The sequence below is a fragment of the Corvus hawaiiensis genome, chromosome 6 (genome assembly GCF_020740725.1).
Source record: "Corvus hawaiiensis isolate bCorHaw1 chromosome 6, bCorHaw1.pri.cur, whole genome shotgun sequence".
Lineage (NCBI taxonomy): Eukaryota > Metazoa > Chordata > Aves > Passeriformes > Corvidae > Corvus > Corvus hawaiiensis.
In genome coordinates, this window is record NC_063218.1 from 39716319 (window position 1) to 39743606 (window position 27288).

General features: G+C 49.4%; 1 protein-coding gene across 3 annotated transcripts in view; it reads left to right on the top strand.

The window, feature by feature from the left end:
- Nucleotides 1-993: 993 nt before the first annotated feature.
- The window catches only part of CREB3L1 (cAMP responsive element binding protein 3 like 1), a 45235-nt gene continuing 18940 nt past the window's right edge, over nucleotides 994-27288 (top strand). For 2 of the 3 annotated variants that reach the window (XM_048308030.1, XM_048308031.1), the window contains exons 1-2: nucleotides 995-1176; nucleotides 25117-25345. In XM_048308030.1, the coding sequence (XP_048163987.1) occupies nucleotides 1069-1176; nucleotides 25117-25345 (337 nt within the window). In that variant the 5' untranslated portion in view covers nucleotides 995-1068. Of the gene's footprint in view, nucleotides 1177-25116; nucleotides 25346-27288 lie in introns of all 3 variants that reach the window. The other variant, XM_048308032.1, reaches the window with a different exon arrangement.

Sequence of the window (27288 nt, forward strand, 5' to 3'; positions counted from 1 at the left end):
TAGTTCTGACACCCATGGAGAAAGTGGAGCAAGAACCTGGATGGATGAAAACCCCGTGTCCATTTCAAGCACAGGCTCCAGACAGCTCCAAATCAGCACTTTTTTGCCAGGACCCTCACAGCTGGCAACTTCCAGCCAGGTTTCCTCCAGGAGAGATGCACTGCTGTCTTTGGGGTTTTTTTCTCCAGATGCTTGTGACCAAGAAAGCCCCTCCTTGGAGCTGGGGCTCCAGTCTGTTCTCTGGGGAGCCATGAAAGCAGGGACAGATTAATAAAACACCACGACTTCTTCAACGGGATTATTATAAGTGGTTTTCCTGAGTATTGGTTGGAGTAATGATCAGAGAAGACAGGGAGATCCGTAATCCTATTTATCTTAAACCATATAATCTTCCTGAAGCCCTTAAATGGTGCCCAACTCTTTAATTACAGAGTAGCCACATGTGCTGCTGCAGACAGGCCTACCTGAAAGCCCGCTGCGGGGAGTGGGGGCAAGGAGGCCTCCCTACCGGCTGCCCTTCAGGCTCCGACCCCGCGGAATGCCCATCTTTCCCGGCGCTGCTCCCCGAGGGATGCAGAGGAGCCACCAAAGCCGGGCGGCCGGCTGCTGGAAGGAGGATTTGTTCAGTTCGTCAAACTGACACGGCTCTGCCGGGGACCAGCAGCGCCCTCGGGTCCCTCCGCAGCGCCGGGAAGAGCGAGGGAGCCCCGGGCAGCCCCGAGCAGCCGCCGACCTCGCCCCCCCCCCGCCCCCCCCCGCGCTGCGAGGGCTGCCCGGGAGGCGGGGGCGCTGCCTCGAAGGGGTGTCTGCGCGGGAAGTCCCGCCCCGGCGGCTCCCGGAGAGCGGCGGGGGCGTGCCGCGGCCGCCCGCCGGCCCCTCGGCAGCGGGGCACTGACAGCCGCCTCGAGCGGCACCGGCGCGGCGCTCCGCTCCCGTGCCCGCCCGGCGGTCGCTGCCGCCCCGCCGCCCATGGACCGCCGCCGCCGGGGGGCGGGCGGGAGCGTGCGGCCGCAGTGAGCCCGGCCGGCCGAGCGCGGGGGGCGGCCGAGCCCCGGCGCCGCGGGCACCATGGACAGTATCCTGGAGCCCTTCCCCGCCGAGCGGCTCTTCCCCGCCGCCGGCACCGGCTTCCTCGACTTCGGCGACTTCAGCGAGGCGGACTTCCTCAGCAATGTGGTAAGGGACCGCCGGCAGCACCCCAGCTCCGGCGGGCCGGCGCCTGCAGCGGGGACGGGACACGGCGGCGGGCTCTCCTCGGTCCCCGCCCCGCCCCGCCTGCCCCGGGGTGCCCCGGAGATGCTGGTGGCCGGGTGCCCGCCATCGCACACGGCCAGCGCCCCCCTGAACCGGCCCTGCCGCTGTTGCCCCGAGGAGACCCTGCCGGGGAATCTCAGGGCTGTTCTGCACTACGGTTTTATGAGCCTGATGGCTGGGGAGACGTGTGCGGTGCCAGGCGGGGACTGTAGACCTGCCGTGTGTGAGCTCGGGAAGCACCGGAGGCACGGCCGGTTGCCGTCGGGAGAGCCTTGGGCTCAGTGCCTCCACTCTCCTTTGCCTATAACTTTTCCTCTGAGTGGTATTTGGGAGATGAAGCATCTGCCGCTTGGCGCTTAGGCTGGGCTGATTTACTTTGGAGAGAAGGGTGAGGGGGAAGAGTGACTTGGGAGGAAAATGTGTTGCCAGTCTCAAGAAACCAAAGGGGCATTGTTCACCTCTAGGGAAACTGCCCAGCCTCTCCCGGGAGTCAGGCGAGTCCTCAGTCCAGCAGCTCTCCCTGAGAGCAAGCACAGACTCTTTGCTCTACAAGCCCGAGCTTTCTATGGGAGTTTGTGCTGCGGATCCTGCAGCCCCTCTGCCAGGCAGGACCCAGCCCTGAAGCTGAAGTGGGAAGGGCCCTACCCCAGAGGTGGTTTGGAGCGAGGGTATCCGGCGCTGGGCAGCGGGGCACTGCCCGAACGCGAGGCTCTGCCGGCCTCTGAGCGGCTGCAGCCGTGGGACAGTGTGCCTGCCCCGGACAGAGATCTGAACAATGGCTTGTTACTCCCCTTTCACAGTACTGGCACCTCCCGCGTTCCCGGTGTAGCATTGTGAGCGTCTCTGAGGACTACCCTTGCAGTGGGAGCATGGAACAGGGAGAGGGTGAATCCAGTTACGCTTTGCTACGCAAAAGATATCTAAAGCCTTTTATGCTGCCTCCTTTGTGAGGAAGACAGTAGAGATGCAAAATTTGCATAAATATTAAGTGCACTGCACCAAGCAGAGGCACACATAGTCTGGAAAAGAGATTATGCAGGCAGCCCCATCTCTCAGAGATCTTGCCAGCTCCTAATTTCTGAGATACCACTGTGCCTCAAGGACTGATTCCACTGGGCTCTACCAGAGGCAACAGAGTCCTGCAGTGTTCAGGCAGACCTTCCAATGGCACATCACCCCAAGACTGAGCGCTCGCCTTGCCTGCCCATATCTGGGAGACCTGTTGCTAGGAGTTTTGTGCTTTCCCTAATTCTGTACACATCCAGTGTGGATGAAGCTATGCTGGTAGGAAGTGCTTTATGCCAAGATCATTTATTCCTTTACCAAAATGAAAATAGTATGTATTGGCACCAGCCCCTTTACCCAGATGCAACATGGGCTGCAGTCAGAAGTCAGGGAACCCCTAACCTATATAGGTGATACCTTTTAATAGTTAAACACAACTTCTGCCTGCAAGCAGACCCTGTGAAAAAGAAGCTTTTATGTAAGAGTGCCATCTGGTGCCACCTGCCAGGACAGTGTGTTTAAAGTGTGTGGTGGCCATGGGCAGGCTGGCTCTGTCCTGCCTCGTTTAAATGGCTTTTCTGCTTGGAGAGCTGCTTCTGGAGGCAGCTTGCCCTTGTCTTCTCATTAACTACGTTGCAGTGACTCAGGCATCGTTGTGCTTAGCTGAGAGCAGAAAGGCTCTTTTTTAAAGGCTTTTTTTTTTTCCCTGTGGATTTTTTCCCCAACTGCCAGCACCACAAACTTCTGCTGGAGTGAGAGAGTCAAGCTGAAACCTTCTTTTCCTGCAGATGATACATATAAGAGATTCTGTAGCCACTTCTCGCCTACCAAACCTGTTGCTGGTACAAGAGCCAGAACATAATACATCAACCCTCTTTGTTCTCGCTCTGCATGACAATGGGGAGGATGGAAGAAATGCACTTGGATTTTCTTATAAAATCCAGCAAATCTCCTGGGATCTTGAAATGCGTGGAGAAGTTCGTTTTACATAGAACTGTGCAAAGCATCACCGTGCACAATAGCTCACAAAGTTGCCAGTGCCTTTGCTTCAAAGATTGGCAAACTTTTCCAGATATTGTTCAGCAGGCATTTTTCTTAAAAACAGGCCAGGAATTTTGGCCATAAAATGTCAGTATGGAACTTTTCCTGAGTATGATTTCCTCTTTTCAGAAAGGAAGGAGAAAGAAGAGATGGATGAACCTTACTGCAGGGTCTGTGCTCCTTTGGGGCAAGAATTGCCTGTGTCTACTCTCTTTTCCTCAACCTTGACAGTCCTAATGAGTCATCTTGGTCTTTAAAAAATGGTTCTCTGTATTGTTCATCTGAAGCTGTGACAAAGAATTAATTAAAGCGCATCTGTAGATGCATCTTTGTAAAGGTCTGTGTGCTTGCAACAGAAAAAAAATTGAAGTGTGGGGGCTGCCATTCAGAGACATTTGCCCAGGTTGTAGGAATAGGTTGACAGAAACCTCATGAAATTCGGCAAAAACAAATCCTGACTCCTGCCCTGGGATGGATGGATGGATGGATGGATGGATGGATGGATGGATAGATGGATGGATGTACTGAGCCACCAGGGGTCATGGGCCACTGGTGCGCCCTGGTAGCAAAGGCAGCTAGGAGCAGGAATGAGGTGGTGGATAGACACAGGGAAGTGATTATCCCCTTTTTCTTGAGAATCATAAAACTGTGTCTGAGATACAGTGTCCAGTTATGGGCTGCCTGATACCAGAAAGACATGATAAATCTGAGTGCATCAAGGGGATTGTCACCAAGGTAACTGGGAGATGGGTAATTTCTCCTGTGAGGAGTAGCTGAGGGAGTTGGACTTCCTCAGCTGGAGAAGAGGCAGCTCCAGGAGGACCTAGGAGAAGCCTACCTGCACAGCTGAGGAAGTTACTGAGAAGATGGAGCCAGGGTCTTTCATAAGTGCATGGCAGGAGGGTGAGTGGTCATAAATTGGAACGGGGGAGGTTTAGACTGGGTATAAGGAACTAATTTATCACTGTGAGGATTTGGGGGGTTTTTTGAAAATCTTACAGGAGTGGTATCTGCTTGTTGATTGGAGGGAAAATCTCCAAAGGACACAAAATGCCTCTCTTCACTTAGCTTCTGCTAACCAGGCTTACACAGGATGGCTGCTAACAGCACTGTCAGTCTCCTTTTGCTCAAGAGGCCACATACTGCTCTTGAACTTAGGCAACTTTGCTCATCTTTTTTTCCCAGAAGGACCTACCATACATGAAGCTAATCCTTCATGCAGTGCCTGTTTATCAATTTCACCCATTTGAGTCCTGCCCAGTCCACCATTTCTGATCATTTCTGCAAGCAGCCATCTACTTGCTTACGGTCTCTTACAACTACACTCAGAGAGCTCTTACTTTCTCGTTCAGCTCTTATCAGTGCTGTGAAACTCTTCAAAAGACTTATCTTTTGAGTCAGATTCACCACTGTGCTTCACTGGGTTTGTGACACTGGTGTCAGAATGAAGCCAGAATAAACCAACCAAACAGGAGTCATGTGTTTCTTTTTAACCCAGTAGCCCAGTGGGTTTGTTTCTTCCCTCTGTTTCTGTGTTTTATAGTGCAAAAAAGACCTTCAAAGATGACTTCTGATATTTACATAAACACAGCTTTATTTTGACTCTGTGCTTTTCAAAGCATATACTTCACCTCCTTCAAGAGACATGAAGGCAAGAAAATAACCCGCATGCTTGCTCAGGTCTCCACTGTTAGAAGCTGCAGAATGGCTGTTCAGGCTGCCTCAGGAGAGCTAACCCAGCTCCTCTGGGGAATGCACAGTAACACACTCTTTTACTGTGTGATCCTGTATGCCCAGGCAATATGACAGTTGGCATTTTCTGGAGCCTACAAAGGGACAGCAGAAGGGGAGAAGAACTGCTTGTCTCTGAGGTTTGCTCCTTGAGTGCAAACTGGATGTTGGGCTTACTGTGTGCTCTTTCCTTCAATATGTCCTGGCCTGCAGGAGGAAGAGAGTGGCAGAACTGTATGTAGAGAGCTGGCTGAGAGTGGTGCTGGTGAAACTCATAGGGGAAGCTTCCCCTGAAGATGAAGAGAGGCTATTTACCATGGATGACTGTCACACTCACAGGAAGCCTGTACACACTTTTATTCCTCTTATGCCTACTACAGGGACATAAATAGCACTTAAGTGGTGCTTAGGTGTTGGACTGACCTTTGGTTTGAGTGAGTTCCATGCTCTGTAAACTCCCTCTCACCATCTCAGTGCACAGTGAGGATGGAGAGCTCAGGCAGATTTGGTCACCCACTTCATATCCCTTGCAGTTGCTAGACAGGGGAGCTCTGCTGTAACGGGAGGCTGGGTCTCCAGGACTGATGGTAAATCTCTCATTGGGACACATGCAGCAAGCATTTTGGCCCTCTATTCCCATGCCTGGTAAAATTTGGTCAGTAACACATTTATGGTTAGTCTGCCAAGTACTGGATATGGAGAAGCTATTTTCTTTAAATTTTAGTTGGAACTTGCCAGCCAGATTCCTGTAGGGTCTGGAGCAGAGACCTGATAGGGCCATCAGACCTGTCCTGATGGAAATGAATCCTAAGACAGTAGTTCCCATGTCTTTCTATGTCATTAGTCTCTTTGGATCCATCTCATGGTTTCTCCACTTCATGTCCCCGCTGCTCCTTACTGTCTCATGGTGGGACTTACACTTGCAGAAGTGCTAGCAGCAGGATGAAACCAGAGCTGAACATGGGTCCATGGGTCTCTGAGTCTGGGTCTCTGAGCATCATCGCCACCAGGAAAAATGTTTCCCTTTTGGTAACAAAGAGGGAAAGAGACTTGAACTTCATTTAGAAGACTCTAGGTCAATACTTTGTCCAGAGACTGTGGATCATTTGTGTGTCTTACCTGCCAGGAAATTTATAAACATTTGGGATACTCTTCCTAAATAAACACATTCATCTGTTGGACAACTGCCTGCATGTGCTGGGAACCCATTGTCCTAAGTTATCATCTCAGCCAAAGTGGTAGAACCCGTTAACTGTGCTCTTGGGCCAGAACTAGGACAGAGGCTGCAACTTAGAGCAGGAGTGCAGGAAGGCATATGTCTAAAACAGGGTTAATCACTGGAGACAGAGCCATCATCTTGGTGGGGAGAAGCAGGAAGGTCTTTAGTGAAGTGCTTGCAGAGTAAACAAAGGGAGGGTTTGGCAGGAGATGGAAGTACATCTGTGCACACAGTCCATTCCCACCGAGGGAGGGTGTCAGCAGCACCAGCTGGGAGTGCTGGGGTTTTGTACTGCTCAGGCCATGTCTGCCAGGTGATCCTCATCCCCTCTGGCATAAGGCAGCCATTCAATGCCACCACCACTTTCAGAGAAGGACAAACCTGGGGTCTCATTTGTATAGATCAGACTGTAGAAAACCTCTAAGGTCCACTGTACCTCCTCCTGGTACCAGTACAAGTGGCCAAGCTTGTTCTGTATGGTGGCTTCAGAAGTGGTGGCTCCTGAACTTAATGAAATGTGTTGTGTTCATCAATGCAAAATGTCTTCTGCTACCCAGAAGCTCATCTGATACTGCACTGGTCCATCCCATGCTGCTCTGGTCTCATCCATGACTGGTGCTGTGCTGGTCCCATTGGTGCTGTACTGTTCTGCTAAAGCCTGAAATGGAGCTGTCTCTGGTAGAGCAGGGATTAGGAAAGAAGAGCATTTTCTGAAGCAACCCCTTAAAGGGGAATTTAGAACTAGGGATTTCATAGCCACAGTTGTAGCTGAGCTATTTAAAATATGGCCAGGCTGACACTTCTGTGACTTACTGCTGTGTTTCCTCTGAGAAACATTATTCCTGTGCTTGCTCCCTTTTTCTCTAAGCATTTCTCCATAGGTTTTAAGGTAGTATTTAATTAGCATTTATTAATTACTTATTTACTATTTAAAGAATTCTCAGTGTTAAAGGAAGCAAATGAAAATCCTTAACTCTCTGGAGCTGTCTCTGGGACAGTCACGTGGGAGATTCTCTGCGCATAACCACAGGCAGGAATGTTCTTGATACAGCAATTTGATTCTCAAGACTCACTTGTACCAGTGCATTTCAAGGAAGGGATGAGTCAACCCACTAAAGCTTATGCATCCTTGTCCAGTTGTGGACAGACTGTAAGAAACCAGATGGTTCACAAAAGCCAGTTGGTGACTGTCCTTGCTGCAGAGTTACAGGAAAACAGGTAAGGCAGCAGCAATGAAGCAAACCATTACAGCTCACCTAAGAAATGCCCAAAACCTGTCTCTTGGCCTAATTTGGCTCAGAGATTTCTCAGGGAAATTCCAGGTCTGTGCAGCAAGGTACAATGCAGTCACCTATGCTTCACAGGCAACCTTGTGGCCAGCATTGTTCTTCTTCAGGAGGAGCCAAGTGTGTTAGGTCCTCAACTTCGAGCCAGTCTTAGTCCTGGGATTACTACATCCTAACAATCCCAGCTTTCTGCCAGGGACTGTATTTACACATCTGAACTGCTGGGACTTCAAGTCTCCGCATGGGAGATGAGAAGTGAGAACAAGGGTGGAACCAAAGCCACGTTTCTCAGCTGATCCCCATGCTGGCACCATCTTTGTCCCACTGCAGCAGGTGACTTCTGTGCGAGCACCCTCAATGTAGTTTGGTATCCTCTGACTGAAATCATCGATCCAGTTTTCAGCCTGGCACTAGGACAGAGTAGGTGCTTGCATGGAGCTCTTCTCTTACTTTTTCCTCTATCTGGAGCTTAACTTGTGTTGTAAGTTGCTAGGTGTTTCCTTGGGTTGGTGTCTGCATGTTTTGCAACGTTCCTCAGAGCAGAAATAGCTGAAAGGTTGTGAAGAGCCAAGGGCATGGCCAGAGTGGCAGGGGACTGCAGGTAGCATGCTGAAAGGCAGGCTGTGTCTTTCAACCCAGTTGTTCCCTGCAGCTGCCATGCAGTATTTACATCTATCTAACTTATTTCCAGCTGCTCAAGAAAACAAATTTTACTTCTGCTTTCCTGTAGGGTTACATCATTCAAAGTTTTCCTTTCCTGTAGTTTCCTGAGCTGACGTGAACACTCCAGCCTTATCCTCTCACCCACCCCTTTATGACTTCTTTACCTACCTTCTTTTCTCTTTCTTTGTATCTCTCCTTTGACTTTTAGTTTCTTAAACCTGTCCAGGGCTATCTGCCTTTGAAATCATGTGGTGCTGCTCTGGTCTGGTCTGTGTCCAAGTGATAGATGCTTGACACTGATCTTGAGACATTGATTAGCCAGAACAAGATCTCATGAAGGTTAGAAGTGCACATATTGACAAACTCTTTCACTCCTTTCTTTCTTGTCCTATTTTATCTTCTCACTTTCTAAGACTGCTGAAATTCCCCGTACAGCACTATGCAAGGCTATTCTCCCTGAAACTAGTATGTAATCTAAACCAGTACTGGAGTAATTACTACCATCTTTAGAGCTCAAAGGTGATGCCTTATGTGAGGTCATTTATTACGATCACTGTTCAGGCTGTTCCAGAGGAAATTCACCCCTGACTACCTCAGCGAAGTTGCTTTTGGCTTCTTTACACTGTGACTTTGTCTTGATTAGGAAAAATGTTCATTTAGGTCAGTCTGGCTGACCTGATTAGCAAAGCCTGCTCAAAATGCAGTTAGCATTTTTTCTAGAATAGATGCAAAACATACTGCATTCAGCTGAGCAATCTGTGTCAGGAGTTCCCCTGCAACAGGAATGTCAGGGCTCCCTTGGGAGGAACCTGGCAGCTAAGGCTGGAGGAATACTACAACTTGGGCCTGACACCGTGTTACACAGGAGGGAACTGGATGCTACACTGGTTGTGGACATTCCTGTTGGATTGTCAGCATCCCTCCTGCAGGTGAGCTTTCTTAGACCAATGCCCAAACAACATCCCCCATGCTGACTCCCCACCAGAGTGTCATGGGGTCACTGGCTCCTCCTCTCAATGGCATGGCATGTCCAGGGGGAGCATTGTAGCTCAAGAATAACCCATCTCTGCTGTTCGAGGCACAGGGGATCCACCATGAGAACCTGCTCCTGGCTCTGCAATATTTGCAGCCCTCTTTCTACTTGGAGGAGAGCTGTCCCTTCCAGAAGAGAAAGAGGTAGAGGGAGACCAGGATGAAGAAGAGGACCCAGTTCCAGAGCCTCAAGAGTTAATTGTTGCATGCCAGAGCAGCTTGATGTTAAATGAGTCTGATAAATTCATGACAGTTGAAGGAAGGAGCTGGGCAGGTGCTTTTGGCTAAGCTTACTGCTATCCCAGGGGGAGGGACTGCAAGCCAGGCAGCTCAGGGAGGAGGAAACCAGCTCTGACATTTGTAAAGACTGTTGATGGAAGGTTTCTTTCAAAGACTTTTCAGTCTCTCAATCTGAGAGTTCTTTGCCTAGGGACTGCTGGAAATGTGGCTCGTCTTTCCAAGCAAATGTGGCAGACTCTCTGAGTTGATGAGGTGCTGTTGAGCCACAAATACTGAATTGCCAATTGAATGATGTTGGGTTTGTTTTTGTTATGTTGTTCCTGTCTTTATGGACAGTGGTGCAGTGAGGTTGTTGGGAATGGGAGAACTGTATTTTAGTCTCAGCTCTGCCAGTTTCTTAGTATGTGATCCTCAGGGTGTCACTTGCAGTGATGCAGCTTTTGCTCACTGTAAAAAACTGCACATCCTTATTCTTACTGAAAAGGAGCAGTGTCATCAATGGGTGAAGCAGATTAACAAAAACTAAGACTGGAGTGAAGTTTTGCTAGTAAGTATCTGCCAGGAAAGGTTCATAGGAGCTATTACTTTGCTTCCCTGATTGGACTCTTTTTGAATGACTTTGCAGCTATACATGATATTTGCCACATTTTCAGTTTAGCTGATCTATTCTCCACTGAAATCCCAGCTACCCTTCACCCCTCTCCTGTTCCTTATCCCTGTGGACTGCACGTGTCTCACTCTGACCTCAGATACTTCAAGCTAATCCAGAGTAATCTTTCTGTGTCAGTATGAATGACTGTTGGTCAGCAACAGGATTTAAACTAAAGTACTTTTGGCCCATGCTGTTGCTGGCTTGACCACTGTGGGCCTTACTGAAAACCAAACAATTTGTGCTTTATAAATCCAGTGAATGGGCTGTACTCATACCTCATCCTCCACTGTACAACCAAATCCTGGCTTGGGCACAAAACCCATCTTCTCCCTCAGTTTGGTGCAACTTGCTGAGAGCACCCTGTTACATTTTTGCCCCAAACTGCTGCATGGTCAGTGCTGGGCTGAGTTCCCAGGCTCCCAAACTATGTCTCTGCTGGTCTGTAAATGAGAAGGAGGTAACAAGCTGAAAATACCAGAATGTCATGGCTTTGTCAGTCACTAGCAGGACATTCAAGACCCATATCAGTCCCTCCTGCTGCTCAGTGCATGGTTTTGCACTTTCCCTTTCTTTGGAGGTGCCTTTTCTTTGCAGTAACTCTGTCTGGCCTGTTGTAAAGTTAGGATCACCATCATCCATTGGGAAGAGTGATGCAGAGGTTGCTTTTCCATCCTCTGATGCTTACCTCCTGCTCTTCAGGTTTTGTCAAATATAGTTGGCAGCAATCCAGCAGCTGGATTAGCAGTAATTAATGAGCAAATGGCCTGCAGCCCTTTTTCAGACCTGGCAAAGCACATACCTTTCTCTTTTTTCTTACATAGTTTTGAGCCCTTTTTTATCATGCTGGGAGAGAGCTGAGTAGCAGCAGATGCTGCTCTGGTCAATACTGGGGCTGAACAGACGCTGCTGCACTCCTTTCTTTGCTTATAATTAATACCAGGATGGCAGGTAGAGGCTGCTAGCTAGGACAGCAAAACTTCTTTCTCCCTCCCCTTGTAGCTGCAGCCATTGCGAGCAGTCAGTGGCAGCTGTAGGCAGCTGGGGTGAGCTGCAGCAGAGCAGGAGCAATGCTGATTTCTTAATTTTCTTGCATGCTTCAGGCTCCAGGGGAACAGCCCTTGCAGCCTCCTCCTTTGTGACCTGGAGCTGAAGTCCCAGGTGTGGTGAAGGCACACATTACTGTGTCAAGCCCAGCAGCTACACAGTGTGGTGAGGTCACCCAGCAGCCTTGATACCTACAAGTAAGTGCCAGAGACCCATGTCCAGACCAGTTGCCCATCCACTAGTCTCAGATGGTTTTCTGATATTTGATGAAATTGAATTACACAGAGTTGTCAGAGGATTTATTTACTTACTCTGGGAAAGGGAAGAGTGAAGGACGCCAGAAGGGATGGAGAATAGGGAAAGAAAGAGGGAAGAAAAACCAAAGACGAGAGAGGTAGCTATGCAGTTAGCATTCCTGAGCCATCTGGACCTGTTGGCATGGCCCCATCTGGACGGGCTCACGTGTTCATCCACTGCATGATGTAATCTTCATTGTCCAGCATTTAATTTTTCTCCTTGTGCTGGATGGCCTCATATCTAGTGCACGTCTGGAGCGGGCATTTTGATTTCCTGTTGCTATTTGTGGACTTTTCCTGGCTGATCTTCAAGAGCAGCTCAGGCGGTTTGCATTCCTCAGGCAGAAGCAGCAATGCCACCCTGCCGGTGGGAGTGGAGGCCAGCTGCAGCCAGCCTGCCAGCCTGGGAGAGGCAGCCCCACATGGGGAGCCAGCTGTGGTTTGCACCGTGCTGCAGCTGGAGAGAGAGTGACACCTCTGCCTGGTGCTTGGACCGTGGCAGCTGAGCTCCGGAGCTGGCTCAGCCTTCAACACCAGCACAGAGAGGGCTGGCAGGACCACTGTTCCCGGATGCTGGTGGGCTTCCCTGCCCTGCTGGATCTTGCAGCAGAACAGGAGGAAGGAGAGTTTTACTTGACCCAAGACCTATCCTTCCCTTTGGTAGATGTGAGTAAAAAGCAACTGATGATCTCAGTCCCTCTTCTTTACAAATGCCAGCACCAGAGAATACCAGGCCTCTCGGCTGCCCTGTGAAGCAGGCGGGCTTCCCAGCACATAGGAAGGGAGGCTGGGAAGGACCTGGTCTGACATTGCCAAGTGCCCACTCTTGATAGTGGAAGGCCTGTCATCTCCTTCCCTCCGTCACTCAGTGCCATTTGCAGTAGGCAGTGCAGTCTAGTCAGAAGGATTCAGTCAGGTTCCCACCATGTTCTGTGGGAGACAGCCATGCCTCACCAAGATGAGCCATCTCTTTTTTTCTTGTGAAAATGAAGAAATGAAGAAGATTTGTATGTCTGCCTCCATAAGAGCACACTATTTGAAGGTCTTTAAGTCACAGGAGCCACATAGGAGCCAAACAGCCTTCTTCACTACATAAACTCAATGTGTAGAGGGGCAAACAGTTGAGCCATAGGTCCCCTCCTGCTTTTAGAATCAGAGCAATTCCCATCCTCCTGCATGGTTGGGAAAGTCTGAGATGCTCAGAGGATGAAGATGGGATTTTTCTACTATGTACCACTGCTGCAAGCAAACCTCAAACCCAGCAATATGAGGCCTGCTTCAGATTATGCCATTCTCCACTCTGACTCAATATGTGGGTAGCCGTGTGATGATACATTAGGCAACAGTTTGACCTGAGCATCCAGTACTCCCTCCCTCACAATGCCTCATCCTGCCCACATGCCTGCCTCCCTTAGCTTTGTTTCCTCCAGGGGCTTGGGAATGGGGAAATTGAGTGCAGTGACCCCCAGGGAGCAAAATTATTTTCAGTGGAGAATCCTACTGCCTGGTTCAGAAGTCGTCTTGTTTGCATGCGAAGGGAGCGGGACTTTGCTTTCATAATAACCCAGGGACAGCCTGTCCACCAGGGATGGACTCCCTGGAACCACAGAGCTGAGCTTTTCCACCCAGCTCAGCTCTGTTGAGTGAGAGAGTAGCTCTGGAAAACGATGGCCTCTTTTAAAACCAATTGGCAAAACTCTTGCATCTCTCCTGGGAACTGGCCAGGGATTCTGAGTCACTGCTTGAGTGGGTTGTGGCCAAGGTAGTCGTACCCAAGATATTAAGTGAGAGAGGAGAGATCCACCCAGGAGTGCCAGCAGAAATAGTCATGACCGTAATTAATAATAATATAATGATGAAAAGATTCAGAAATGCACTGCCCACTCCAAAAATAAAGTTTGAGGACAACTCAAATGTTGTAAAGAAAAGAGAGGAAAGAGCCGAGAAAGACCGCCAAAGCCTGCATGTCAGCTGCAATGCAAGGAGTCCCGTCCAGCTGGCCTGGGTTCAAAGAGCTCCTATTGTCCAACTGCATTTCCAAGACACCATTCAAAACTTTCAGAAAATGAACCCAATATGCAGGGTGAGATTTATCACACAATAAAGGCAAGCCAGATGTGTGCACCCTTTCGGAGAGAGGAGGAAGGCGAAGGAGGAGCGAAGCAGGGGAGTATCAAGCAGCAGAGGCATGAGGGAAGGGTTGGCATGAGAAGGCCTGGTGCTGTGAGGATCCAGGCAGGAGCAGGGGACTGCATCTGTGCTGGGACACATACTGGGCACTTGTGAAGGGTTTCCTGTATATCGAGAACACCATACTTGGGAAAATTCACTTAGCATCAAGGTTAAGGGACAAAAGGGGAAGATCTCACTGACGCTTTTTTTCTTTTGTTGCACATAAAACCATGATGGATACTCAGAGGTTGGTTCTTGTCCTGAATTCTATATCTGCAAAATAAGGCCCGGTCTGAAAGGATGTCCAGAAGCCAAACCACTGTAGATTTTATCTTGATTTTCTAAGGCTCACAGTCTTCATTATCGCTTTGCAGCACTGGCCACCATGGCAGGGCTGTAACTTCTTTTCCCACAGGAATCACTCACTTCCACCTGTGATTTGATTATGTTAAAATCTATTTAACATAATCAAATAATAATAAAAGCAATTAATTACACAGAAAGATAATTTAATCTTTGAATATGCTGCTAACATGGAGTTACATGACTACAACCTCCCATCATTAGATAGCTCCTCAACTTCTCCCTGCTTGCAGAACAGCCCAGCAGTGGATGTGGTATGGCCATGCCATAACACACTCCATAGATTAAAAGGTGACTTGGATTTGTTCTCAGGAAAATCTCTGGTAGCGAGGACTTGTTCATCCAAGAGCAAAAAGCCTGAGAAAACATTTTGGAGGCTTAAGCTAGAAAGTCCCTCTTTGCAATGACTCATTTGTTTGGTGACTGTATTTCTCGTCTACAACAGTTGGTTGTTTTTTGGTTGTTTTTGGGTTTTTTTTTGAAAGGGCTGGATTTATCTGGAGCCTTTAAACTGAGCTCAGTTGCAGATGACAAATTTGAAGCAGGAGGCTCTCAGCTCTGTAAGGAACCATATTTGATTACCAGAGTGGTTCCTCTAAGCCCTAAAACCCATGAGGCCATCCATCATCTCCCTTGTCCAGGGATGTCCAGAAAATGGATTCCCAAATCCACCAGCTTCTGCAGAGACCACTCCAACGTTGGGGTGCAGATGTCTGCTTGATCTAAGACACAGGAGCTTTCACAGCAGGAGTTCAAGGCATAATAGGTTTCCTGGCTTCAAAGGAGCATGGGATCTTTGCTTCTCAGAAGCTTCTGACATTACTTGGTACATGATACCATGCATCTTCACATTTCAACTTCTTTTTACCGGTTACAGGGTCCTCGACTGCTGGGTCTTGTTGTGGAGAAGTCCAGCCTGAAGAAGGGATAGCTGGAGAGCCAGGTTTTGGGAAAGGGTTTTCATAGGCTTCCTTTTCTCCTTCAGCTGTGATTTTCATCCCATGGTTGAAGCGACTGCCTGATCTCTGACCAGTCAGATATCCATCCTTATCTTTGGAAATGCAGGCCTTTCACCCCTGGTTCACCAGCATCACATCTTCATTCTACCCCGGGATGGTGTTAATCCAGGCTACCCCAGTAGTGATGAACAGTCTGAGAGGTGTTACTGCTCTTTGCAGCCTAGGAAGGATTTCCCCATTCTCAAGAGACTCTGGTTTTTGCAGCTCCACTGCTGAGGTAAAAATGATACTCTCAGCATTGGACCTCAAGTTTAATTTCCTATCTGCTGCTTAGGGCACAGATTTTCCACTGAAATATTGGCAGAAGGTCAGAAATCTACATTCCAAGTTGAATTGCTTTGAAAACTGTCCTGGTGCAGGACCCTGTTCAGTCTGCTGCTTGCAAAACCCAACTCTTGCCCAGCCTGGCCACTGAAGAGAGTCCCAGCTCTTGCTCTCTCAAGATTTTGCATGAAAATCCCTCACATCCTTATGTAACAAATCAGCTGGCCCAGACTTAGTTGCTCTGTTAAATGCCCTTTACAAAGGCCCAGGGAATGAAAGCCACCAGTAACATTTGATATTAGCTACATGCCTCAGCTTTTGGACTTGAACAGAGTACAGCTCTTCCTCTTTCAAGGCCTGCTTTTCTTTATCAGTCTCCAGGGACCTGCCAGGGGACAAAATGTGAATTATCTCTGATTTTGCTCTCTGAGCACTAAAGAGAAACAGTTTCAATGAGACAAATGAAGATGATTGTAAAGATAATTCAGACCTTTCCTCCTTTTCTGGTTATCTCCCAAAGCAGATTTCCTCTATCTCCCAGTGTGCCTTTCTTATTTCCTTCTTGCAAGATGCAGAAAAAAAGGCCCATAATGGCATGGGGCTGACAAGCTGTGTAAGAGCAGAGATCTGCCAACTCTGGCAGCTTCAACTCCATACTTGGCAGGGCCAGAAGCTTCCAAAAAAGATGGAAGAAATGGTGGAGTGGCATTTATTCCAGTTTATTTTGGTTCTTGAATAAATGTTCCCATCCCACTGAGTGGTGACTGGCTTGAGCAGTTGCACCTCTCTAATTTATTTTTAATTGTATTGAATGTTCATGCTGCATTTCATGTCTTTTGGTGATACTGTGACATGGTTTCACATCAGCATGGCAGTATAGTTCACAGAGAGTCACAGAGTATAAACCAGTATTTTCTTTAATTTGCCCTGCCTGCTCTCACTCCGTGCATCCCTTGCCATTAAGCAGAATTTTTCTCTAAACTTCCCAGGCAGACATACCACACACAGTTAAATCCATGTAGGCTTTTCCAGGGTAGATGCACCTCTAGATTTGCAGGGCTGGGCTAGGGATGCATCCCTTGGTTGTACAGACATGGCTATGGACACCCAGTTGTGTTCTGGCTGCTGTGCCTCTGTGGGGATTGAGGAGCGGTGGATGGGCTCTGCAAAGGGCACGCCTGGGTGGAGGCGGATCAGGTTAACATAGCAGACAGGGCCTTCCCAAAAATGATGGATTATATTTTCACACATAAGGACATAAAGTTCACATGAGCTCCCACCCCCAGATGCTACAGCAGCTGAAAGCCCTGTCATGATGTGGAGTTAGGGTGTCACTGGGAGCCTGCTCAAACGCAGCTGAGGCTGCCATGTTCACACAAACAGGCAAAGCACCAATCCAGCCAAGACAGCAGAGATCTGGGGACAGAGATGACAATACAGCTTCTCTCTCTAAGGGCTACTGCTCATGTGAAGTCTCTGCCTGGAGACTGACCTTGGCTTGGGAAGGAGCAAAGAAGAGGAAGGGACCCCTGCCAGTTTGCCCAGGGATACCTGCATTCCCATGGAGAACAGCTCCTACGCATCTCTGTTTGAACACAGCCCAGCTGCCACCACAATGGCTTAGAAATAAGGGCGGCTTTGTTTTGTAGCAAGCAGGTGTCTTCAGTTCTGCAAGCTCAAAAGAAGCCTAGAAGGACAAGTTTTTTATTTACCTTTCACAGACTCCTAGAAATTTACCCCAAATCTTCTGCCAAATCAGGGTTAAGAGCAGCCGATCCAAATGTTTCATCCCGAGAGGGTTGTGTCCAGTTCTGTGTATGGTTTAAGTCCTGCTCTAATTTTTTTTTTTTATCAGAGTCAGCTGCAAGGCAGTTGTAAGCCAAAGGAAATTTGGGACATTCATTGCATATGTAGCATACACACAGCAAAAGCATGCTGAAAAGCAGAGGCATTCCTTTTTATCCTCCAGAGTGCCACTGCTTGGAGAAGAGGTGCTCCTACCTCTGCAGAGTCAGCTAGTCTCATGCCAGGCAAACCATGTACTGTAGCTGCTTTCCACCCCAGGCCAGTGCAGCCCGTTTTGCCCAAGGGGAGGGTGCTATTTCCCCCTCCTCCCTGGTACATGCGTATCTGCTCTGAACCTGGCACCCACAGGGTGGGAGGGCACACAATAGCCACACCGCTGTGGGCACGCTGCGATACCACTTGTCTTGTGAATCGCCTCAGCCTGGGTTCTGTGCTGTTTCACAGTCGTTCCCCTTGCAGGGCACTTCCAATTTCTCCTCCATCACCACTGCCCGTGGTGCTGTGTGCCGGCTGCTAATCCCATTCATGCTGAACACGCTAGTGCCAGGTGTGGAGACACCAGTGTCCATGACTTTAGCAGCACTCAAGTCCTCCGTTGGGGCCGCTGGGAAACCCAGTCACAGGCTAGCAGATTTCAACTTTCCACATACCTTTTACTCCCTTCTGTTTATTCTTTTAGGGGCAGAAGCATTGAAGTTAGACTTAACTCACGCTCTCTCCCTGCGCCTGGTGCCTCCCAAGATTCTCCCCAGTGAACGGCAGGCTTGTGAACTCTGAGCTGGATATTACATGGCTGCAATCTCGGCCACGGAATTTCCATGCGGTCTGTGTTGTGCACATGCTTTTTAACAACATCACCCGCTCCGTCAGCTGATGGCTTTGTCCCCCCTGCCGGGGTTGTAGGGCAGGACGGGGGGAAACCACGAAGCCTTGCTTGCCTGCCAGGGAGGTTGCGGCAAGCCGCGGGAGCCGTGTGTGCCGAGGGGCTGTGGCGATGTCCCCGGGGCGCTCCCCTTCACGGCATCCCGGCCCGAGCGGGACCGGCCCGCGCCGCTCCGTCCTAACCCTGCACTCCTCCCGCGCGCCGCGCCGCTGGCAGCCGCCTCCTATTGGCCGCCTCCCGGCGGCGCGGGCCAATGGGCGGCCGCGGCTGCCGGCCGTTGGCAGCGCGCCGCGGCGACCGTTAAACCGCCGCCGCCGTCCCCGCGCGGCCCGGGCAGCCCGCGCGCAGCCTGAGGGGCTACGGCTCCTCGGCCGCCGCTCCCCCGCCGCCCGCGCCGCTGCTGCGCCCGGCCTGGGCCCCGCGCCCGCCATCGCCCTCCCCCGGCTGTGCCTTGAGCCGCCGACGGTCCCTCCTAGGTCCTGTGGCGCCTAGCGCTGGAAATTGTAAATCCAGGCCCTTGGCACGGATGCGCGGTGGAAGGAGGTTTCCACAGCGAGTTGTGCCTGAGCCTTGCGGGGAGAAGAGTAGACTCAGGGGAGAGCTTATCACTCTCTACAAGTACCTGAAAGGAGGTTGTATCCTGGTGGGGGTCAGCGTCTTTTCCAAGGCAACTGGAGACGGGATGAGAGGATGTAGTCTTAAACTGCAGGTTTAGTTTGAACATTAGCAAGAATTTATTCAGAAAAAGGGTGATTGGACATTGGAATGGACTGCCCAGAGAGGTGGTGGGAGTCAGCATCCCTGGAGGTGTTTGAGGAAAGACTGGCTGTGGAGTTTTAGTGCCATGTTCTGTTCCAGTTGACGTGGTGTTCAGTCATAGCTTAGACTCGATGATCTCAGAGGTCTTTTCCCACCTAAATGATTCTGTGATTATACAATTCTACAGACAGCAGCAAATTCTGGGCCTAGTTCCAGATCAGGTTCAGTCAAACTCTGCCATCCTGGGGTGTCTGGAGTGTTTGGTCCACCATACCCCTAAGGCTGTGATGCTGAAAGAAATCACGGGTGACTTGGGTATTGATGCAGTGCCTGGGAAAGACAGGGGCACTGCTGCTCAGGATGCTGTCCTGCTGCTGGAGGGGAATGACAGTGGCATTCACAGGCAGTTTGGCCTTTGGTGCTTTGGCCATGCCATGCAGAGAAGCAGCAACAGCAAGGGGGTAGCAGGTCAGTGCCAAGCTGTCCAGGCACACCAGGGCCCTGAGCACACCAGACATGGAGCAGCAGAGACCTGTGATTTGTGAGATACAAAGGCAATACGGGTTCAGGATGGAGGAGCACCAGAGGGGTGGCAGCCGAGGGGTGGTTGGATGATCACTTGTGCCCCTTGGGGTGCACATGCACTGGCTGGCTGTGTGGAGAAGTGTGCACAGCATCTGTCCATCCTGCCTGAATCTTGTTAACACTGTTGAGAACTTCACTTTCATAAAGTCTGAAATTCACTGCATTTTAAAGAGAGGAGAAGGACTGTCTGGAGTGTATGGGCTCTTCTTTCCTGGAATGTAAAGAAAACCTCGGCTGTGCAGCTGGAGTGCAGGGGGCTTCATTCCTTAGTGAAAGCAGAGAAGGGAAATGCAGATGTCACAGCTGGGACAGGAGATTTATCTTGGCAAGCAAAGAGGAAAAAATTTTCAAAAAGAAAAGAGAAAACTCAGAAGAATCCCCTCCCCATCTTCACTGCCTGCCAGCACGAGCAGAACCTCCAACCTGCAAAGGCCTTTCGTCTCCTGGGCCTGGGCTGCTGCCCAGCTGGATTAGCCCCTCACTGCTTTCTCTTTGGAGCAAGACCATTGTGGTGGGACAAGAGAGGCTGTGAGAACCAGGCTGATCCCGACGGGAGACTGTGTCCAAACAACTCAGCTGGAGGTGGGAAGGGGAAAGTCACCAAGAATGGAAGCATGAAAGGGGAAAAGGAGGGACAGATGCAGCCAGGATGAGTACAGAGAAGTGGATCCTGGGGGAGGAAGTCATCACCTCCTCAGCCATGCATGGCACCCCTGGGCTACAAGAGTGCTATCTTAAGGCATCCCACATGCAACCGGGCAGGGGAGAAGGCTTAGTGCTTCAGTCTCTCCTTGGGGCCTCCAGAGTTCTAACACCAGCTCTGGGTGGGGGTATATGTAGAGCTTGCATTTGGATATCTGGATGCCTTACATTAGCTCCCAAGATAACTGTTGTACAACAGGAAAGGGTGTTTGAATGAGAAGTGCACGCACGCACATACAGTGTGCTATTTAGACAACCCTAAGCATGAGGTCAGGATGAAAACATGTGGTGAAAATATGTTTGGAAGAGTCAGTGCCTATGTCGATCACCAGGAGTGGGAGGGAGCAGAAGCCAGGAGCTGACAGATTCTCACTCTCTCCCCATGGCTGAGGTGGCCTCAGCCTGAGCAGATTCTGCTGTGGCACCAGAACAGGTTAAGGCTCTCTGTAGGGCCTAGAGATGCAATGGTTGTTGCCTCCCCATACGTGTGGACACTGGCTCATCCTCTTTGGGCGCTGCCTCCCTGTCCTCCTAGAATTTGAGGGGGATGGGCAGCCAGAAATCAGCCTTGGATCAGGAAATCCAGCATATCCTCGCCATTGCGTTTCTGTCCCTTGGCTGCCCCCACCCTGACCGCTCACTGGTAATACAGCTTTGGAAACACATCTCGTGCTATTTCTTGGCTTTGGAGCATAGTTAGAAGGAGAAGGAAGGAGGGTGTGAAAGGGAGGGGAAGATAACAGGAGCGAATAATGCAAAATGAGACTGTGCTGTGAGCTTTGTATCCCATCTGGAAACTGTTTTCCCTCAGTACACTGCACACCCACTCCCTCTAGGCCAGGATGGTAAGGGTCAAGTTTCCCAGTTGACTGGTCCCCCTTGCTAAAGCCAGGCCCATCTGCGTGAAAGCTACTTGAAATATCTTAAAGGAGAATCTCAACAGAGTTGCAGAGTCCTTCATTGTCACATTTAAAAACTCTTGACCAATCTTCTGAGGAGCAGGAGCTGGCTGATCTCAGCCTGGTTGGAAGGCACTCTCAAGGAGTTTTGGTCTTGAAGAGGCTGTGAGAGGATGAGGCTGTTGTGCTTGTGTATCTCTGTCCATCCCACCTTCATTCACATCCAAGTTCCATGGACTCTTTCTTGGATCTTCCCTGGTCTGCTGAGACCTTTGTTGCCATTGTGTTGGCAAAAGTCTCCCCAAAGCCCAGCACAGTCATGTCATTTCATGGCAGCACATGAAGACCTTTAGCTGTACTGGCCCCAGCCTGGGTGGGAACAGAGGGCTAGTGACCACCCAGCACTTTTTTGGCATGTTACATTCCAGCAAGGATAAAGCTACTGTCCATTTAGTCAGGTGATAAACCTGCTTCTCTTTATTGCTCAGAAGCTTGGAGCACTGACCCTGCCATGCACTGCTGTTACCTACACAACCCTAAGTCACCATATTCTAGGACATGCAGTTCCCTGAAGCCTCTCTCACACATGCAAAGGAAGAGTATGGCTGAAGCTTTCTCTGAGTTTTGCCAGATAAGTGCAGCTCCCAGAATTAGGCTGGGTGGGACAAAATTTGCATATTCTGGGTGAACAGGCTCAATCTAAACTAATTAGTAGTGGTTTTGATGGCATCTAGCCAAAATAAACGTCTGGTTGCTCCTCACTGTGTCCATCACAGTCGGATCTTGACAAGAGGACTCTCTCTCTTCTTACTATGTGGTTGCATGCACAGCTGTCCTATACTAATTAGGAATCTAAAATTAACAATACCTGTTGGCTTCAGGAAAGAACAGAGCCAACCCAAGAGACCCAGTAGTCTTCCTGAGATGTGGTGACAGCTTCCTGCTGGTCCCATAGTTTCCATTGTGGGTATAGCCAGCTACAAAGCCATGTTATTATTTTTGTTTGCTTTACCCTTCCTTCTGAAGGGCAGAGCTTTCCTCTGCCTCTTGCCTCCTTCTTTGAGTAAAATAACAATCTCCAGCTTTGTGTCAGCTCTAGGCACTCTTCCTCCTTGAGGGTGTTGGATCCTTGGTGCCCCCTTTGATAATAACCATTGTTATTGCCAATCTCATAGGCTAGTTCCCTTCTCTCCACCATCGGTGTTTGAAGATGTTGGACTGGTATATGTGTGAGTGGTGAGAGCTGAAATGGGCTGCTTTGATGAGAAGGCTTTGCCGGTATTTAGTTTTCCTGGAGGATAAGACCCAGAGAGGAAGCCCAGAGAGGGGTAGATGCCCCAGCATTTCTGGATTGCCCAGGGAGGGGTGCAAGTTTCATTCTCCGCTCATCACCCATGTTTTTCCTGTACTGTGCAGTAGGTCTCTGTCTCTTGGGAGAGAATGGTCTCTTGGGGACCTGAACTCCTGCACCTCTGGGGGAACAGTGTTGCCTTCATCCTCATTTCCAAACAGGGAGGTCTTCCAGCAGCAAGTCTGCTGTGCGGTGTCTAAAAGAACCAGAAACCTGAAATTACTCCTGCCAGTGCTGGTGCCTATGTTAAGGCTCTGATACTCAGCCCCTTGCACTCGTTACTCATCTCTCACCCCTCAGCAGCAGCTGGGGTGATTTTTTAGTTTCGGAGTAAAGCCAGAGGCGCATCTCCACCTCTTCCCTCTAGGCAGGTTTGTCCAACAATGGAGAGATTGTTGACTGACCAAGGGATTGTTGTTCTAAATGTGGGTGGGATGCTGCTAAAAGATAATCTGTGTAACTACTGCATGAATGCATTTTCTTGACTCTTCAATCTCACCTCTGCCTTTGTTAATGCACAGTTGTGAAAGAAATTGGAAGCACATGGCAGCATCACAGACAGCTCTCCCTACAGCTGTCCATCCAGCTCTGCTTCTCTTCCATGGCTACACAGTGGTTCTAGTTTTGATGGTTACAATAGTAAATATGATTTGAGCCCAGCTCTGCTGTGTCGTGATGCGTTGGCAGCCAGCACTCTGAATCCCTTCACTTTTCTGTGGTTCTCGCCCTTACCATAAGGCTATCATGTTCACATCCTGTGTTTGCTCGTGTTGTTTAGAGAACACAAGACAAAGAACAGCTGTTACATGAGCAGGCACTCTCTGGGGTTAATGCTCAGGACTCCAAACTCTTTATCCTTCTGTGCTGTAGGATAAGACAAAACCTGGTTTTCCAGTGCTTTTTAGATAGCTATCTAACCCAGTTCCATTTGCTGACTCAGCTCCCTCTGAAGTTACACTCCCCACAGATGGTAGGTGTTTTCTGTTACTTGATTCAAGTGCAAAAATGCTCCTAGGCAACTTGGAAATGGCTGGGTAGATTTTACCAAGCTACCCCACCAACTCTGCTTCTGCTGTGGGAACAAGTGGAGAAAACTTTACCCCAGACATCGCAGGGAGGGCCTCAACACTAGGATTTAGCATGAGTGTGCCTTCTCCACTCTACTTGCACATGCATTGTCTGGTCTCTTGGGAAGCCTTGGATGGTCGTGTGTTGGGCTGTCACTCCAGGCAGTTGGAGGACAAGTGGGGAGGAAGTGAATGGAGAAAAATCTCATGTCAGGCAGAATGCAGGTGGCAGGGACTCCACCCCCATTTCCAGCATGCTCTGTGAGCATCTGAGGTTTTAAGTTGAGCGGCTGAAGGATGATGTTGGAGGGTGAAAGGCACTGACATGTTGAAGATTGCTGCCACTCACCATCTCCCTCCCCCACTTGGTGGGAAGTGTGGGTCTGTTCCTACTTCACTCCCCAGCCTCACCCCAAAGCTCTGACAGCCAGTGGAATGTTGACAGAGTGGTACTGTGCTCAGGTAAAACAAATATACCTTCCAGTAGGAGCAGGAACCTACGGGCTCCAGCATCCGGGGTCCTCTGGCCACCTCCTGCCTCAGTCCTAGCACTGGGGAAAGAAAGGACTGCACACACCCCATGCGTCTCTAGAAGCCAGGCTCTCTCCTGAGCTGAGCTCTCACACTGGAATTCATTGGCATTCATGTCTCCACTCTAGGACCTATGTGCTCTCTCCCACTCTCATTCATACCCTGTTGCTCTTGGTATTTCAGTATACCGCTTTCAATGCCTTTCTGCCCACCGAGATGCTTTTCCAGGCAGGGGGTGGGGTCAGACCCAGTCTGACTCTGCTGAGCTCTCTCCAGTTCATTTAAGTTACACAGTTCTGTCTGTGTAATATAGTCACTTGAATCTATCTGTCTTTTCTTTCCTCTCCCTGAGCCAGAAGCCTCAATCTGCCAAAAAATGGGATCATTTTTCAGCTGGTGTTTGGCAGCCATCATTTTTCTCCCTGCCCAACCAATGCTTTGTTGTAGCAAATGGAAAAGTTAGTGATTTGACTTCTGAATAGGAGGATATGCCTCAAAGGAAGCAGGTTCCCTGAAGCATCAGGAGCTCAGCTCTGCAGCAGCACTGGCCAGATTTACTGACTGTTACTGGAATGATTAGTGGAATGATTGTTTGTTGTTAACAGCCCATCTGTAGTGTTTAAACTTCATCGGGCAGCTGAATTTCACAGGCATTATCTGGCTGAAGTACAACCTCATATGGTCCACAGAGGGGCTGTTAAATCCCAGAGGAAATTAAATACAACAGGGGGCCTTCCTGTTACGTTGATCCAACTGATCTTTTTTCTCTGATAGAAATCAGCAGCTGGGTTGATGTCCTCTGGGGCATCAGTGTGCCCATTGCTGCTGGCAGAGAACATGAAAAAGTGTCTGTCGCCAAGGACAGGTGCTGAAGACCATGACTTTCTGCCGCACTTATATTTTATCATCATAGGAATTTCTTTCCTTGTACTCTATTCATTTTGTTGTCACAGTGAGATGATGTTTGGAAGACACAGATAGATACTCACAAAGGAAGGGGGAGATAAGATAATGTAGAAAAGTTTCATGAGTGTTTGTGGCATAGATAAACATGCAGTGATGTACAGCACCACATCCCTTTCTATCTTAATTCAAGATGTTTTTGTCAAACTGATGCAGGCAAGGAATAGGAGCTGCTTTTTCCAAATGCAAAAAGGGCTGATGCTGAGGTTTGACTCTCAGTGCAGAGGAAGGCTCTCTGATCCCTCTTGGAGTTGACACTAATGCTCTTTCTCCCTTTGTCTTTCCTCAGCATTTCTCAGAGAACCTGGATCACTTCTCTGACAACATGGAGGATTTCTCCAACGACCTCTTCAGCAGTTTCTTCGATGACCCAGTACTGGCTGAGAAGAACCCTCTGCTGGACATGGACCTGGATCCACCCACTCCAGGCATCCAGGCAGAGCACAGCTATTCCCTCAGTGGAGACTCTGCTCCCCAGAGCCCCCTCGTGCCTGTCAAGACTGAAGATAATGCTAATGGTGAGCATGAGATGTGCACGCTGCACAGCTTTGGGCACATCTGTTACAGAGGCTCTGGCTGGCTTTCATATATAAGGACAAACTGGCTATTCCTTGGACTTGCGCACGGCTAATCCAGGGAAGAATTTGATTTGCTGTTGTCAAATACAGCCCACATTTTTCCCTTCCATTTGTGCTCTCATAGTCACATTACTCCTCTGCTGGGCTTACTGTTATTTTTGAGGATGATAATTGGCTGTGGCTCAGTGTGCTGCCAGCTTCTGGCAAGCAGTAGGCAATGTCTTTTTAGGATCCTGCAAACTTGGGTGTGGATGCCCTAGATCCAGCTCCATTTTGGCATCAGGCAGCAGGGTTTTGGCTTGCACATAGGAAGCATGAGTCTCTGGCTGCAACCAGTGCTGGTACATGTGGAAAGCTAAGTGGCTTCTTTACCAGCAGATCTTTTAGCAGGAGACAGAGAGGAACAGTCATTTTAAAACTTATTTTTAAAACAATTCATTTCAGGATAATTTATGATGGCTGGGTATTTTTAGAGCTGTCCTTACAGAGAGTCCTGTAATTTGTGGGATTGTGTGGGTGTCCCAACAGCTGATGGACACCAGGCTGCCTGAAAAAGCAGTGGCACAGACTCAGTGTACACAGAAGAAAGCTATTCCTTTGAGCAACAGTGAGACCTGGGACAGAGGCTTCCCTCTCATGACTAGGAATGATCCCAGCTTTCTGGTACAAACGCTAAGGCAGAAGGAGAGAAGGCTTGCCTCTGCTGCCTCTTTGGTCCTTGAAAAGGCACAACCATCTGCTACATTCCTTAGGGGCATCTCAGAGAGGTGCTGGGAGAGAGGCTTATGGCAGGCCAAGCAGCTCTGTCTTAGGACCAAAAAAGCTTTTGTTTTGCATTTCTTTTTCCTTAGTTTTAACCCCAGTGCAGTCTTGGAGGGGGCGACTAACAAAAAAACGCCAAACCAGCATGAACAAATAAACACAACTTTGTTTTGCCCCTGAAAATGAATAGGAGGAGAATGACTTGGGAATGAGAGAAGCAAAAAGGATTCATTTGTAGAAAGCAGTGAAATGAAGACTGCCTGCATGAAGCTATCTCAAGAACTCCTCTCTGAGACACTTAGCACCACTTCTCCTTCTCTCCACTGTGTCTGCACATGCCCTTCCTTCAGCTGTCATGTCTCAAAGGCAAGACCATGACTCTCTTGAATGGAGTGTGACACTGATGCTTGGGCAGAGGCCAGCACAGGGCGTACAGTGCGTAACCCAGGAGTTTGAGGTGGGCCTGGCACTTGCTCTCTGAGAGTGCAGATCAGTTTCATAAGGGAGTAAGGCCTAGCATTAAGGTGGCAGGTATAGGAGTATCCATGCATGTAGTCCTGCAGCTAGATAATTCAGCTCATCTTTCCAGGGCTTTCTTGGCTCATAATTGCATGTGAGTCATATTCTAGTGAAACCCTGAGTCAGGTCCAGTATTTGCAACACTGTGCAGTCCTTTTGGCACAGCTCCATCCAGTCTCAGTCCTTTTAGACATTCAGTTCAAATTAATTACCCAGAAATGGTTTTTCTTTAACATTAAGCAAGCTCTGCTCAGTCTGCTGAGCTCCTCAGGAATGCCCCTGCTCTGTCTAGGCTTGGAGCTGGCTTGCCTTTTATCAGCTTTCTCCCAGCTTTTCTGCAGATCTCCAAAACTCTTCCAAATCCTGCCCCTTCCCACATGGTTCTCACTAACACAGGTCAGCTAGGGCAAGCCACTGGGTGCATTGTGACCCTGCTTATCAGTGGAGTCTGCTTTCCAGATGGCTTGTGCATACAGGCTGGCTGCTTCATTTCCCAGTACCAGCCGTCAGTTTTGCAGGGTGTGATTTGATGCCAGGAGCAGGGGGAGCCAGGGTTGTGCAGAACAGCAGGCACTGGACCGGCCTCGGGTTAGTGCCTGCCC